The sequence below is a fragment of the Macrotis lagotis genome, chromosome 1 (assembly GCF_037893015.1).
Source record: "Macrotis lagotis isolate mMagLag1 chromosome 1, bilby.v1.9.chrom.fasta, whole genome shotgun sequence".
In the NCBI taxonomy this organism is placed as follows: domain Eukaryota; kingdom Metazoa; phylum Chordata; class Mammalia; order Peramelemorphia; family Peramelidae; genus Macrotis; species Macrotis lagotis.
Window position 1 is genome coordinate 277,489,061 of NC_133658.1, and position 14,717 is coordinate 277,503,777.

Genomic DNA, 14,717 nt, shown 5'->3' on the forward strand with positions numbered 1-14,717 from the left:
CTCCCTGGTCTGTTTCCCTTCTGCGAAACTTCAAGCTCAGACCACACAGACAAAAAGCAGCCGGGGAGAAGAGAAGCCGGACAAGAGCCAGGAGCGAACAATGAGGCCTGCAGGCCACCTTAAAGGATTTCTGCCACTGGGGGAGGGGCCCGGGGCTGCCAGGAGGGGGCGGGGCTTCCAGTTAATTCATTAAAATGTGTCGGGGAGCGTGGGAAAGAGGAGAGCTTTTCTTCCCAGCAGCACAGAAACCCGGTAGAAAAGGCCGAGAGAGGATAGAGATCAAATAACAAACCGGCCCAGCTCCGAGCGGCAAGCCCGGAGAGGAAGGAGTGGACGCAGATCTGGGGCTGGGGCGGCCGCTCTCGGCCTGGCCGGGCCCTGCCCCCTGCCCCCCAGAGCAGACGTGGGCCCCCTGGTCCCCCTCCCCAGGCTCCCTGCGCCCCCCCAGGACGGCCCACTGTCCCCGGGGGCTTAAGAATAGAAATCGATTCTGAGGTGATGCCCCAGGGCCTCCCAGAGACGTTCCTTCAGTGGCTTTATGCTTATAAACTGTGAACATTAATTTCTCGCCTCTCCGGGAAACAAAAGCTCCTGGACCCTGTGAGGGTGCAGAGCCTGGCAGCCCTGGGCACTTAGGGATTGAGCCCCCCCTCCCCCAGGGAGAGAAGCCAACCAAAAACCAGCCCAGGCCCAAGTCTGACCTCTCCCAACTTGGGTGTCAGATCCAGATTTCACACTTGTACATACATTTCAGAAATTACCGATAGTGAGAGAGAAGGCTTCAAGAGAAAAGGGGGGCACTAGCCCCCTGAAGTCCTGCCAGGAGGCTGAGTCCAATAAGGAGCATTCCCCACAGCTATGGATCTAGCCTAGAGGTGATAGCTCTGTAAGCTTTGTTATCCTTCTTGCTTATATTTATGAGCACTTTCCTCATCATAGCACTGTGGGAGGAGGTAGGGAAAGTACAGTAAGTATCACCATTTTACTGATGAGGAAACCATCTCAGGCAAGATGAACTGACATCCACATGACACAGTAAAGATCAGAGCCAAGACCTAATATACAGATTTGTCTGTCTGTTTGACTCTGTCTCTGTCTCTGTCTGTCTGTCTCTCACACACAGACACACACACACAGACACACACACACACACACACACACACACACACACAAACACCACCCCACATGAGATAAATTACAGTGGTTCCCTATTATCTCCAGGGTCAAATAATCTACTGTAGGTCATTCAAAGCCCTTCAACAACCTGGTCTTCTCCCCTTCTGGCTTCTCATACCATACCCTACCTCTTACTCCCACAAAACATTCCAGCCTTCAGGCATTTTCACTGACTGTCCCCCAAACCTAACACCTCTCTCTCCTCATCTCTGCCTCCTAGCTTCTCCAGCTTCCTTCAAGATCCTGCTAAAATTCCATCATCTGAAAGAAGCCTTTCCAGTCCCCCCTTGATATTAATGCCTCCTATGGATGGCCTCTAGTTTAGCCTGTATATATATAATTTGTTTGTACATAGTTGTTTTCATATTGTCTCCTCTATTAGACTGTGAGTTTAAGAGCAGAGGCTGTTTTTTGTCCTTCTTTGTCTTAGCAATCTTTGGAATACTACCTGATGCTGCTTAAAACTAACCAAATCTCGTGACTCTTAACATCTAGGTTAACAGCTCTGTGGTGTTTTGTCCAATGCTGGTTCTATCAAGAAGAGAGTCATTGTTTAGCCTTCTGAGAGGGGTTTGTGTGGATGTCTGTACAGGGGTGTGTGAGTATATCCATGTGTATGAATTAGATGGATGTGTGAAGGTACATGTGGGCAGTGTAGTAACTCAACAAGAAGTCAGTAGAGAATATTAGAATCCCATCTGTTACAAATCTCTTAAAATCTTTCCAAGCCTTAGTTTCCTCATCTGCAAAATAATTATAACTATAGTACCTCCCTCACAGGGTCACTGTAAGGCCCTGTCTTAATGTCTGTTTTTAGAAATGTGACAATGTGTGTGAACACAAGTGTATATGTTCAGAAAGCAGATGGGGCATTTCCATAGCTCTCTAAAGTTTACAAAGGGTTTTCTTCACAAAGCTGAAGTGTGTAGTTCATGAAGTATTATCTACATTTTCAGATGAGGAAACTGAGAGATCATGGAGCAGACCATGAGACCCTAGGCATATTTTACTTATAAACAAAATGAGAGGGAGCCAGTTCATGCCCTTCCCCCCTCCCCCATTGCATAAATGAGGGAACTAAGGCTGGGAGAAGGGGTGGGGGGATGATTGGCTAGCTCTTCTCACTTCTTTAGAAATAAAAGCCCCCAGCCACATCTACAGTAGGTTTGGAAGGCACAGGCTGGGTCACGCTGAGAGCAGGGACTTTTCAGGATGCAGCTGGGGGAAGTTGACTTTTTTTTCTACTCAGTTTTGTTGGCCATTGCTGTTGGGAATGAGTTTAAGTCCAATTTCCTCCTGATATTCGGTCAAGGAACTGTTTCAACAGACAGACCTTTCTCCTCTCACAAGGGAAGAGCTAGAGCATAAAGGTTTATAGCCGGAGAAGTAGCATTCTAGATTAAAATGTTACAAGTCTCTATTGTAAAAAGTGTGCTTGGGTCAGAGTCCAGACTTGAAAAAGTGGTCTTAAGATGCTGGGAAGATTGTGCATGTATAATCAATATCAAATTGTTTACTGTCTCAGTAAAGGGAGTGGGGAGGGAAAGAATATGGAACTCAAATTTTTAAAAAATGTTAAAAATGGTTTTAATTTGGGAAAAAAATAAAATATTATTTTTTAAAAAGATGCCAGGAGACACATCCAAAGATCAGAACACAAAATGGCAAAGAGATGAAGACTGCATTAAAGACAAAACAAAAGTTCTTTTTAGGGAGAGGAATGAGATTAGTACTCACATGTGAGACTTTTAAAAAGTTGACTAAATCTAAGATTAGTTGAAAATCAACTCCATTAGGGAGTGATGATGTGCTACACTTGCATATTTGTAAGAATACATATGACATATGTGAGTACGTATATGGACTGCCCCCACCAGCATACTTGAGTTTTATACTATTCCTAACATTCCACCCCCCCATCCTCCACCTCTTCTTTTAAATATCCTCCTTGTCTCTATTTCCCTTCCCGGGGGAGTATGGGATTACTCACCATGAGCTGAGGGCTGAGGGGTCAGACTACATCTGGAATACTCTGTTCAGTTTTGGGTACCAGGTTTTAGGAAGGACACAGATGGAAGCAAGTTCAGAAGCCAGTGGCCAGGAAGGTGAGGAAACTGGAGACCATTCCATAGGAAGTTAAGTTGGAGGAATTGCCCTTGGGAAAGACCCTTCCTCTGTTAGGAGAAAGCAGGGAGTAGGGGAAGTCAAATGGCCCAAGTCTGAAGCCTGGTACTACCCCTATCTGTATGATCCAGAACAAGTCACCTCTCTGGGCCTCCATTTCCTCATGGAAATGGGATAGATGGGGATGGGACTAGATGACTGTCACCAAGGCCCCAATTCAGATTTTGCTGGATCACTCTTGTTGAGGAGAAATCCCTTAGAATTAGGGTCATTGAAAAGTAGAGTCTCCTTGGAGATATGAGGTTCTCCATCACTGTTGCCTTGAATTAGAGGTTGACTAGGGAGGGCTTGTAGAGATTTTTGTTCAAGTATGGTTTGGTGTTTTGATATTTGAGGACCTTTCTAATTCTGAAATTTTGGTCCTTTGTCCTGGATCTGGTGTGAAGGTGAAGGAAATCTCTCCTTGGTGCTGAATGGGGTGACTGGCAAAGAGACCAGTTTTTGTCTTGTCAAGAAACAGCTACTGTACTTTCACTACTCCTAACAAACAAGTAGAAAAAAATCTGATAAACGAGGCAGGCAGTTTATAGTATAATGGAAGGAGTACTGGCCCTTTCTCCTGTGTACTAGTTATATTACCTTGGGCAATTCATTTAAGTATTCTAGGCCTCTATTTCTAAAATGGGGAGAATAGTGCTTAATAATCATAATACATAATAACCACCTGACAGGGTTTGTTGTAGGAACTGAATGAGACCATATGTATAAAGGGCTTTCTGAGACCTTAAAAATACTAAATAACATGAATTCTGATTTATTCATGTAGATAATATTAATAAATGAAATAATTTGCTTAAGATCATACAGTGGTCATGTTAGGAAGGGGAACTCCTGATCATTAAGGGGCATGGTGCTCTAAACTTCAGGTTCCGTTATGGAGGAGGAGTCTGGTGCACAGAGGTATATCTAATGCTCAAACAGCCTTTGCATTGACAGGGGTGAGGGGGGAGCAAATAGGTGGTATGATCTTCCTTTACCCCTACTGTACACATTCTATTTTTTTTTAAGGTTTTTGCAAGACAATGGGGTTAAGTGGCTTGCCCAAGGCCACACAGCTAGGTAATTATTGAATGTCTGAGACTGGATTTGAACCCAGGTACTCCTGACTCCAGGGCTGGTGCTTTATCCACTGCGCCACCTAGCCACCCCTTGTACATATTCTTAAATGTGGAGCTGAGTCCCGCACCTGAGAAGTCTTGCTTAGTAAAATGACCACAGTTCACTGGGAACACCAGCAAGGGAAGTGCTGGCCCTCCCTCTGTCTGGGTCCCTTGAGAATCAGCTGAATCACGGAAGGTAACTTCAGGCCGAGCTATTAAGCCACTGACCCAACAGAAAGCCAAGAGGCTTTCTCCCCCCCCCCCCCTTGGGGAGCCAGCCAAGTACACAGTGAGGTTTGTTTCCGATCCAGATTACACCAGGAAGGAAGTGTGCCCGGAAAGGGATGTGTGGGGAGGGGAGAGGAGACACATTCCTGGTGGATGAGAAATGGTGTTTGTACATTCATTTGTAAAGTGCATTCAGAATTAATGCCAAATCCTTCTCAGGGGGAGACCTTTGGAGTGGAGGTGTGGGGAGCAGGGGCAAGCTCATGTGGAAAAGCAGTTCCATGCCTGTCACCTCAGAAAGTAATATAAGCAACCAGGGGACCCCTCTAGGGATAGGATGTGTTTCCTGGGCAACCAGTCTTCCAGCATCTCCTAGCCTCTAATAGCCTAAGAGAGTCAGTCTCTCAACAAACTAACAAACAGAAACCCCTTGCAGACACAAGGTGGTTTGCAAAGACATGTTTCCCTCTCATTTTAGGCTCAAAAAGCATCTTTTAAAATAGCTGATGATTCTCCTAGGATTCAGAGGATACCATAACCATTGAGAGACATGGTGATGGCGAGGTAATTCAATGTAAAGAGGACTGGAGCAATAATTAATCACAAATCCTGAAGATTGAAGATAGAGCATCCCTTCTGTCTTTCAGCATAGGGGTAGTAGACTATGAATGATCCAGGAGGCAAACATTTTCATAACTGGGCAATATATTAATTTATCTTGTTAGAGTTTACTTACTGGTTACAAGGGAGGGCTCCGCTTAGGCAGGGAAGGAGGGAGTCACTGAGTGGGAAAAAAAGTGATCTGATTTGTTTAAAAAGAGCTTCAGTAAAACATTTAATAGAAATAGCATTGGATTGGGAACCAGAAAACCTCTGCTTACATTTCAATTCTAATTCATAGAATTCACATAGAGAGCTACTATGGACTTTAGAGATCTTTTAGTCCAACCTTATTTGGCAGTGCAAAGAAACTTTGGTCCAGGGAAAGGAAGTGACTTGTCTAAGGTCATAAAATGTCCAAATAGAGACTTAGATTCTCTAAACCTCAGTTTTCTCATCTATGAAACCATGGTGCAGTACTTGAAAGTTTATAAAGCGCTAGATAAATCTAAGCTATTAATATTATTTTATACTGTTCCATTGAAGGCTTGATGCTTTTTATATGAAAACAAACAAACAAACAATACCCTAAGGCCTTGAATTAGAGTAAACCAATCCCATCCTACTAACATTAGACCTATTAAGGAGGGAGGCTGACTCCCTTTGATGTTTACCCCTTATTCAAATCTAGACAATTTATTACTTCCTTGAGGACGATCAAGGCCAAGTTTCCCCGCTCTGGGCTCTGGCGCCCTGTTTATTGTGGCAGATAATGGGAGCCAGGCTCTTACTTCTGACAAGCCGCCTAAAGGTGGGGTCCTAACGAAAGGGACTGAGCTCAAGGACCTGGATAAGTCAGGGTGCAGGGATCTCCTTTAGTGCACAGTAAGAGAAATGATACCCTGGTCTTTTGGTTGCTCTGGCTACAGTTCTGTGGCAGGGAAGGAGAAATAGGAATGTGGTGTGGTGGAGAGAATTCCTGGTCTTGAGTCAAGAGATCTGGGCTCAAATCTGAGCCCTGATATTTGAAAGTTGCATGACGGCAGGCAACTCCTCCTTGAGCTCAGCTTCTTCATTGATAAAATGGGGACCAATCAAGCAATGGGCATTAATTAGGTAACTGGGAGCTGGGGATCTAAAGACAAAAAGGAAACTATGCCTGTCCTCAAGAAACTTCCATTCTGTTGGATAAGACATCTCTCAGACTCTTGGTGGGGAAGTATTTTGTTAACCTTAAAAACACTGGTCATAAGATCATCGATCCTGAGCTGGAAGGACCTTGGAGTTCACTTAATTCACTCCACCCCCCCTCACTTTACAGATGATGAAACTAAAGCTGAGGGAGGTTGAGTAACTTGCCCAATATCACCCAGGTAATGAACATCTAGGTCTTCTGACTCCAGAAGTAGGACTCTTTCCTCACTCCTCCTCCTACTCCACTATATTATGCTTAACCTGGGGACTCCCCTCCCACTACAAGCCCCAGTCTGTCTTTGTTTCCCATAGGTGCTTGGCACTCCAGTCTGGCTATAGTCCCCAAAGTCCTTGGAATAACCCATATTAATGATCATTTGTATTTTTATGCAGTTCATTATCTATATAACCTCCATTTTCCCAAATCCTTTTAGACTCTAACTCCTTACTCTGATGGTCATACTCTTGAAAATTCATTTCCATAAAATCCTAGAGAATTTTATGAAATTATAGAATGAAATTATAGAATTGTAATGGAATTTCAGAATAGGAAGTCATCTAGTCCAAATCATGTCTAAACAGGAATTTCCTCTGACAATATCCTCAGTAAGTAATCAGCCCCTCCACTCCTATCCCCACCCCCAACCTTCTGAGATGGGAAACCCACCATCCTCCCAAGGCAATCTCTTTTACCTCTGCCCAGTTTATTTCCTAATTTTATTTTGTTTATGCCTGTCTAAACAGGCTAGTTTCATTCACACATTTGCAGAAGACGGAGAAATTTAAAAGAAAAGAAAACTAATGAATAGTCCAGAAACTGTTTATGTACAGGCTGGCCATCAGGCTGCAAAAGTCTATTGGCAGAAAATCTGATTTCCTTACTGAATCCAATGCCTGAATATCTTCTCAGTTTTGCATCTTTTGAAAGGACCTTTTCAAATTCAAAGTCTTAAGGTGCTACTAGTTTGTAGGACCAGAGCTTATTACTCTTTTCTTTAAAGGTTTGCTTTTGAATAAATGAAAACTACACACTATCTCAGGTGAGGTAATCTAAGGCAAGCAGTCCAGTATAAGCTTTTGAAGGTCAGTGACTTTTGGTGATCTTTGGATCTTCAAAACCTATCATCATGTTTCAATCTCTGTTCTTCCTGACCTTTTTGCAGAATTTCACATTTTGAACCACCCTCTTCTGTAAGTTTCCAGGACACTGCTTACATTTGATTCTTCTACCTGACTGCACCTTCTCAGGCTCCTTTGCTGGATCATCATTCATGTTATGCCTACTAACCAACTCTGGGTATACTCCTGAAGTTCCTCTTCTCTTTCCACTCTCTCTGGTGACTTCATCAGCCTCTACTCCTGAATTTGATTATCATTTTTATGCTGCTGACTTCCAGATCTATACATCTGATCCTCATTTTTCTCCTGAACCCTTATATTACACCCTTACCACCTAACAATTTGCCATTTTGAACTGAATTTCCTGTAGGCAGCTCAAATTTATTATGTCCAAAACAAGATGTTATTACCTTTCCCCCCAAAGCCACCCCTCTTCTGTATTTTCCTGTAATCTGGGATGCTTCATTCTCCCTTATCCCTTCTATCCAATCAGTTATCAAGTTTTTTCAATTCTTCCTCAACATCCCTTGCATATGCCCCCCCTTCTCACTCCTCCTCTGGCCACCACCCCAGTTCAGGCCCTCATCACCCTTACCTAGGCTAAAGCAAGCTCCACAATGGTCAAGGAGATTTTCCTAAAGCACAAAACTATGTCATTTCCTTGCTCAACAAACCCTAGTAGCTTCCTGTTACCTCTAGGATTAAATACAAATTTTGTATTGGCTTTAGGGTCCTTCACAACTTGGTAATCATCTATCTTCCTAGCTTTCTCATACATTACACCCCTTCACAGGCTTTATCCTTCCTTGTACACCACTGTTTCTTATACAAGAGCCTCTGCAAGTTCCCTGCTCAGGTAGTCAATCTCCCAGTGACTCTCTCTTTATCTGCTGGCTGTTTCATCAAAAAGGCAATCCCTGGGGCAGCTAGGTGGTGCAGTGGATAGAGCACTGGCCCTGGAGTCAGGAGTACCTGAGTTCAGATCTGGCCTCAGACACTTAATAATTACCTAGCTGTGTGGCCTTGGGCAAGCCACTTAACCCCATTGCCTTGCAAAAAAATATAAAATCTAAAAAAAAAAATTAAAAAGGCAATCCCTTTCTCAGCTCCAAGCATTTTCTCTGGCTGTTCCCCAGAGAGTCCTGGACAGTTGGTCTTTCATTTTCACTTTTGACTAGTGACCTCTAAGTCCTTTTAAGCCCCAACTAAAATCTTACCTTCTACAGAAAGCCACCCTTAACTCCTCTTCACTCCAGGGCCTTCCCACTTTTACTATTTATCCTGTGGATAATTTGTTTTATATCTGTTTGCATGCTGTCTTTCCCATAGATTGTAAGTTCCTTGAGGGTAGGGACTATCTTTTGTCTCATTTTGTGTTCCCAGTTTAGCAGTGTATGGTATATATTAGACGCTTAATAAATGTTTACTGTTGAAATTGAACCTCTTAGAAATCCTGGTTTCTTTTAAAGTACAGTTTAGGGGGCACCTTCTATATGAAGGCCTGATGTCCCCTCAGTTGCTAGTGCTTCCCCCTTCATTATCTTCTATCTTTTTTGTATATATTAATATAGTCCATCACCATCTTTGATAGACTTTAGACTCCTAGAGATAAGGGACTGTTTCTTTGTCTTTCATTGGCACAAGTAGGCACTTAAAACCCATCTAGAATGGGTGAAGGCAGTGCTAGAGGGAGTACAAAGTTTAAAGGAGACAGTCTGTTTGCTCTTGAAGCTTAATATAAGGTGGCCACAGATTGAATCTTACTCTCAATTACAGGCCACAGGTATTTATCCCAAACCCTAGCAACACACTGATTCCCTGACCATATTACAAACTACATTGGAAATTCTACCATAGATTGGCTGATTTCTGATCCTGCCCACAGACCCTAGCCCTCTAGCTACAACCTCCCTACTGTCCTCTGTCTCAGATTAACTAACTTGTAGACAAATGAAGATCCTGCTTTGGCTCCTTAGATTTTTTTTCTCTCCTGTAACGTATGTATCTTCCATTCACCAAGTGCATCAGAGGGTCTCTAAAAAGTGTGTTTCCCTTAAGTCCCTGCCCCTCTCAGTTCTAGAATGACAGTCTCTCCTCAGTCATCCCTCCCTGGCAAATGGTTGAGTGTTTCCCTGTGACCCAGAGATGGGCCATCACCAAAAGCAATAAAGTTTGGAGACGGCAGTCTACTTTCAGCTTTTTCCCAGAGAGAGAGGGAACAAATGGACCCAATGGGTTGATGACCCATAGCCAGGGAAACATATGGTGACATTTACCTATATTGGCTAATCCAAGTAGTCATTTTGGTGGTAGTCAATTAGCCTTTTTTCCTGTTTGTCCTTATAACTGGGGACTGTAAGATGAGTTGAAGGGTAGCTTGACCTCTATTACAGGTATGCTTGAGGTATATTAACAAGGGGGCTCAGATCTGCAGTGGTCCAGGGTTTTATTTCAAGCCTTGGTCAGGGACAGAGCAACTTTTACTTTTTCATGGGTCTAAAGGCTCTCCTTAGAGGGGAGTTGGCTTAGTTGTGAATTGGCTCTCTTGTAGATCTGTTTGAATGTGTCAAGCACGTTGGGTTTCTGGAGATGGGGGTGGGAGTGAGCAATAGTAGGGACAAGGAAGCTCTGAAGTCTGGGAAAGGGTAGATTCCATCTGTCCCCAGAGGTTTGGAATCATGTGTCAAAACTTCCAGGACTTTGATGTCTAAGAGATCTTGGCTTTAGATAAGTAAGACCATTGCCAGTTTTGTCACTGAGCTTCAGTGCTTCTTTAGATCAGGAAATCTGGTGGGGGTGGGCCAAGGTGCTAAGGCCTTTTCTCCATGAATATTGTCTGAAGAGCTGATCAATTAGTGGGCCATGGCATCTGGAGAGGATTGAGCTTGATTTTGGACATAGGTTCATAGCTGGGAAGAGGCGTAGAGACAATGTCTAGTCTAACCTCCCCACTTTAGATCTGAGGGAATGAGGGTCAGGGTGAATCACACAGTAAGTAGCAGGGCCATGTTGAGCCTGGGGATACCGTGCAACATCCAAGTAGAGGTATTCTGGTGGCAGCTGGAAATATAGACTGTGGCACCAGGGGTATATTCCCTAAAAAAGAGGGGCAAGCTGTGAATATTGACCTGTGGGCCAAGGACTGAACTGTGTGGGATAACTCTCAGGTGAGGAAGAGTCCTCAAAGGCTTGGGGATAGAGGCAATAAGCATTTATTGAAGGGGCAGCTAGGTGGCGCAGTGAATAGAGCACCAGCCGTGGAGTCAGGAGTGCCTGGGTTCAAATCTGGCCTCAGACACTTAATAATTACCTAGCTGTGTGGTCTTGGGCAAGCCACTTAACCCCATTTGCCTTGCAAAAAAAAACTAATAAAAAAAAACTTTCATTTTGGGGTGGCTAGGTGGCGTAGTGGATAAAGCACCGGTCTTGGAGTCAGGAGTACCTGGGTTCAAATCCGGTCTCAGACACTTAATAATTACCTAGCTGTGTGGCCTTGGGGCAAGTCACTTAACCCCATTTGCCTTGCAAAAAACTAAAAAAAGCATTTATTGAGCCAGGTGCTAAGTGAAATACCTCATTTTGAGATGGGTCAGTCTGATGGGTCAGAGAGAACCAGGAGGGAGGAATGTCATGGAATCTAGAGTCCAAGAAAATCATCAGAGGATTAGGGGAGTATGTGAATAGTGTCAACTGCTGGAAGGAGGTAGGTCAGAAGGACAAGGGCTAAGACAAGGACAGTGGTCACTTTAGAGAGGGCCCAGTATCTGGAGAAGGGAAACAATTGTCCCACTGTACTCCATTCTGGCTAGACCACATCTCCTTTAATTCTGAAGGCCACCATTTAGGAAGGCTGTTGACAGGCTAAAGAGTGTCCAGAATGGAAGCATGGAAAGGAATACACTGGAGAGAGGATATAAGAGTTGTCTTCAAATATCCAAAAGGTCCTTTTTGGAGGGGAGAAGAATTAGAGTTGTCCTCTTTAGCCCCAGAGGAGAGAAGCAGAGATAACAGATGAAAGTTAGATCTAGACAGATTTTCACTTGATGTCAGAAAAAAGCTTCTTAACAAGAGAGTTATCCAAAAAGGGGGGTTCCCTTCATGTAAAGGGTGGATAGATATGCCCCAGGTATATTTTAGAAGGGATTTTTGTTTGATACAGATTAGATTGCCTCTGAAGTCCCTCCGAGTCCAAAGATACTGAGAATCTATATGAGAGAATGGTTTAGGTTGAATGGATGGGACTTGAGTCAAGTGCTCCAATTACAGTATGCTATGAGGGGAAGGGTAGAGGAGGGGGAAAGGAGAGAGAAGAGGAGAAAGAATGGGGCTATCCTGCTGGGTTCTGTGAATAGTGATCCTGATTTTAGTGTGGATGATAGACCTGTGAGATGTGTAGGCACATGAAGGCATTCACTCTACCTACCACATTCTTTACACTTCTCACTCTGGGGGTTGGAGAGAAGTATGGAATTCTATGGAGAGGGAATGTGTACTTAGAAAATCTGGTGCTCATTTAGGAAGATTTAACACAGGTGATGCTGAGACTAGACTAGGCTCCTTGGATTGTATTTTTACTCCAATAGAAAAGGGAAAAAGAAATTCCTTCTAAAAAGAGGTACAAATCAATCAAACCACCAAACCCCAAGGTCATTTTTACAAAAGTCAAAAAGTTCAAGCCAGGCTAGTCCAGAGAATAAGTCCTGTATCCAAGGTGGCTAAGGCAAAGGTGTTAGAGCAAAGGAGCCGGCAGGTCTAGCTTATACAATCCAGCAAGGGCAGGAATCTAAGGTCATCTTCAAAAGGGGAATGTTAAAGAAGGAGCTATTAAGAAATTTTCCCAGAAATTCCAAAGCCTATGAGAGACTCAGCTTCTCTATCTGGGCCCAACTCAGGGACAGACAGGATTGGAATTGGAGACCTAGATCTTGAACCTGGCACAGAGAAGATTTCTAAACAGAGTTGGCCTTGGCTTATGAATGAAGCTTCTTTCAAAGCCCAGTTTAGGTACCACTTCAGAATGAGTCTTTTTCAGTTCTCTACCTCAACCTCAGCCCTCACCTATTATTAGTAGTAACTCTTTTTGGATGACTTCATAATTGCTTACTTGTGCACATTCTGCATTTCTTCCCTTTAAAATGTAAATTTCTTGGGGACATAGATGGTTTGGATTTTTGTCTTGGTGACCCTAGGCTAACCCAGTCTATTGCATATAGTAGATACCTAATAAATGTTTGTTGAATTGAACTGGGGCCCTCCAAATATCTTCCTTTCTCCAAAATAGCCTCAAGAGTGGGGGTAGTGCTCTTGTTTTGAGGTTCATTTCAGTCATTCAGACCACAATTGATCTTGGAGGTAGTCAGTGGAAGGAGTGCTAGACTCAGTAGGCTTCGGCAACTTATCAGCTGTATGACCTTGGACAACACCTTCTTCTTAGCCTCATTTTCATTTGTAATAGATGATGCTAATATTTGTCCTATCAATAATGCTTATACAAGTGTGTTGTCATGAAAACAAAATACTATATAAATGTGATTATTATAACCACACTTAAAATATCATAGAATTAAAAGGAGATGGACAGGACTTGAGAGGCCACTGAGTCCACCTTTTATTTTACAGATGAAGAAACTGAGGTAATAGAGTGGTGAAAAGACTTGCACAAGGTCACACAAATAGTAAGCATCTCAGAGAGAATATGAATTCAGGTCTTCTGGTCTCTAGTGGATAGCACTGCTATCCAATACATTAGGGTTAGCTAGTTCCACTCAGTATATAGTGGGAAGGATTCCTAAAGGATCACAGACCCCTTCTTAACCTGTCCTTCCCTTTCAACTGTCTGCATCTTTCTCTTTTCCTACTCCTAATTGTTCCTCCTGGACATTCACAAACTTTCAAACCAGCCTTTTCCCCTCCTCTGCTCCCTTTGATTGTGCTCAGAGAAAGATTCCTAAAGCTTCCCTGGAATCAGAAATCTGTTCCTGGATGAGTAAAACCAAAGGGAAAACTGCAGATGAAGAAAGAGGCAGACAGGAAGAAGATTCTGTACTGGGGAAAGGGACAACAGAGGTTTAATCAGAGACCATATCATTCACCTGTTCCTCAACCCTCAAGAGGGAGACTCTTCTGGAGAGATGACCCAAAACAACACAGACTTGGATTTAAAATCTCTTTTGGGAAAACATTACAAGGGTCCTTGTTAACATTATTTCTTCTTCTTTTTTTAATAGAATAACTGTTTCATAGAAATAGTCCCCTCTCCAGGGAGTGGTTTTTGGGGGACACACAAACACACACACATGTGCAAACAAACACACACACACATACACACACACACACACACACACACACAAGGCAGTATCCTCACACCAAACAACATCTCAAAGTGAATAACAAACCAAAGTTTCCACCTTATATCCAGGAGCAGAGTATGACTAGGGAGAGGCTAGGACAGGACAGAATGCAGTTCCCTCTGTTTGGGGCTCATCAGTCCCCTTCCCAGGAAGGGCTAAAAGACTGCATCTGTGTTTGGTGGCTGGCTCCCACCAGGGAAGGAAGCCACAGCTGGGCCTTCTAGCCTAGCCCAGCTCAGCTTAGTTCATAGAAGCTCTGAGTCTGCTGCTCTGAGCCAGCTAAGATCTCATGGAACTGAGAGACCACCCGCCCAAAGTGGGAGCCTTCCCAGAACACCTTGCCACACTGGGTGCAGCAGTAGAAATGGGACAGGTCGGCGTTCTCCAGAACCCCAAGGGGGATGGTTCTGATCTGCAGGGTGGTACCATTTTTCAGGGTGAGGGACCCTGCCTTCAGGTCTGAGTCTCCTAGCCAGCGGCAGTTTGGGTTATAGGCACAGCTTGGGAGTGGCTCTGTGCTGGTTTCTGAGAAATCTGGAGTCTCTGTCTTGAGGCACAGCTCCAATTCCTCTTCAGGACTTGTTGGGCAGTCTGTAAAAACAAAAAATATAAACAAATCTAGGAAACTATTCATATCCAAAGGCTCCATTTAAATCCCACAAACTCCAAGAAGACTCCTTGAGCTCAAGTCTTCATCATCCTGTACTGTTACTTCTTCTTATTACTATTGCCTCTAGTTGTTCCCTTCTTTTTCTTAGTTTTTTTC

The 14,717-nt window shown here is 43.6% G+C and overlaps 1 protein-coding gene and 1 long non-coding RNA gene across 8 annotated transcripts in view; one reads left to right on the forward strand and one right to left on the reverse strand.

Moving 5' to 3' along the window:
• Window positions 1-14,717, forward strand: part of LOC141505091 (uncharacterized) — a 44,514-nt gene that overhangs the window by 11,246 nt on the left and 18,551 nt on the right. The gene's annotated exons all lie outside the window — the stretch shown is intronic.
• EXD3 (exonuclease 3'-5' domain containing 3) overlaps window positions 444-14,717 on the reverse strand; it is a 441,427-nt gene continuing 427,153 nt past the window's right edge. For 5 of the 7 annotated variants that reach the window (XM_074210599.1, XM_074210601.1, XM_074210600.1 and 2 more), the window contains one exon: window positions 445-14,542. In XM_074210599.1, coding sequence (XP_074066700.1) covers window positions 14,187-14,542 — 356 coding nt within the window. In that variant the 3' untranslated portion in view covers window positions 445-14,186. Of the gene's footprint in view, window positions 14,543-14,717 lie in introns of all 7 variants that reach the window. The other 2 variants (XM_074210605.1, XM_074210606.1) reach the window with 1 other exon arrangement.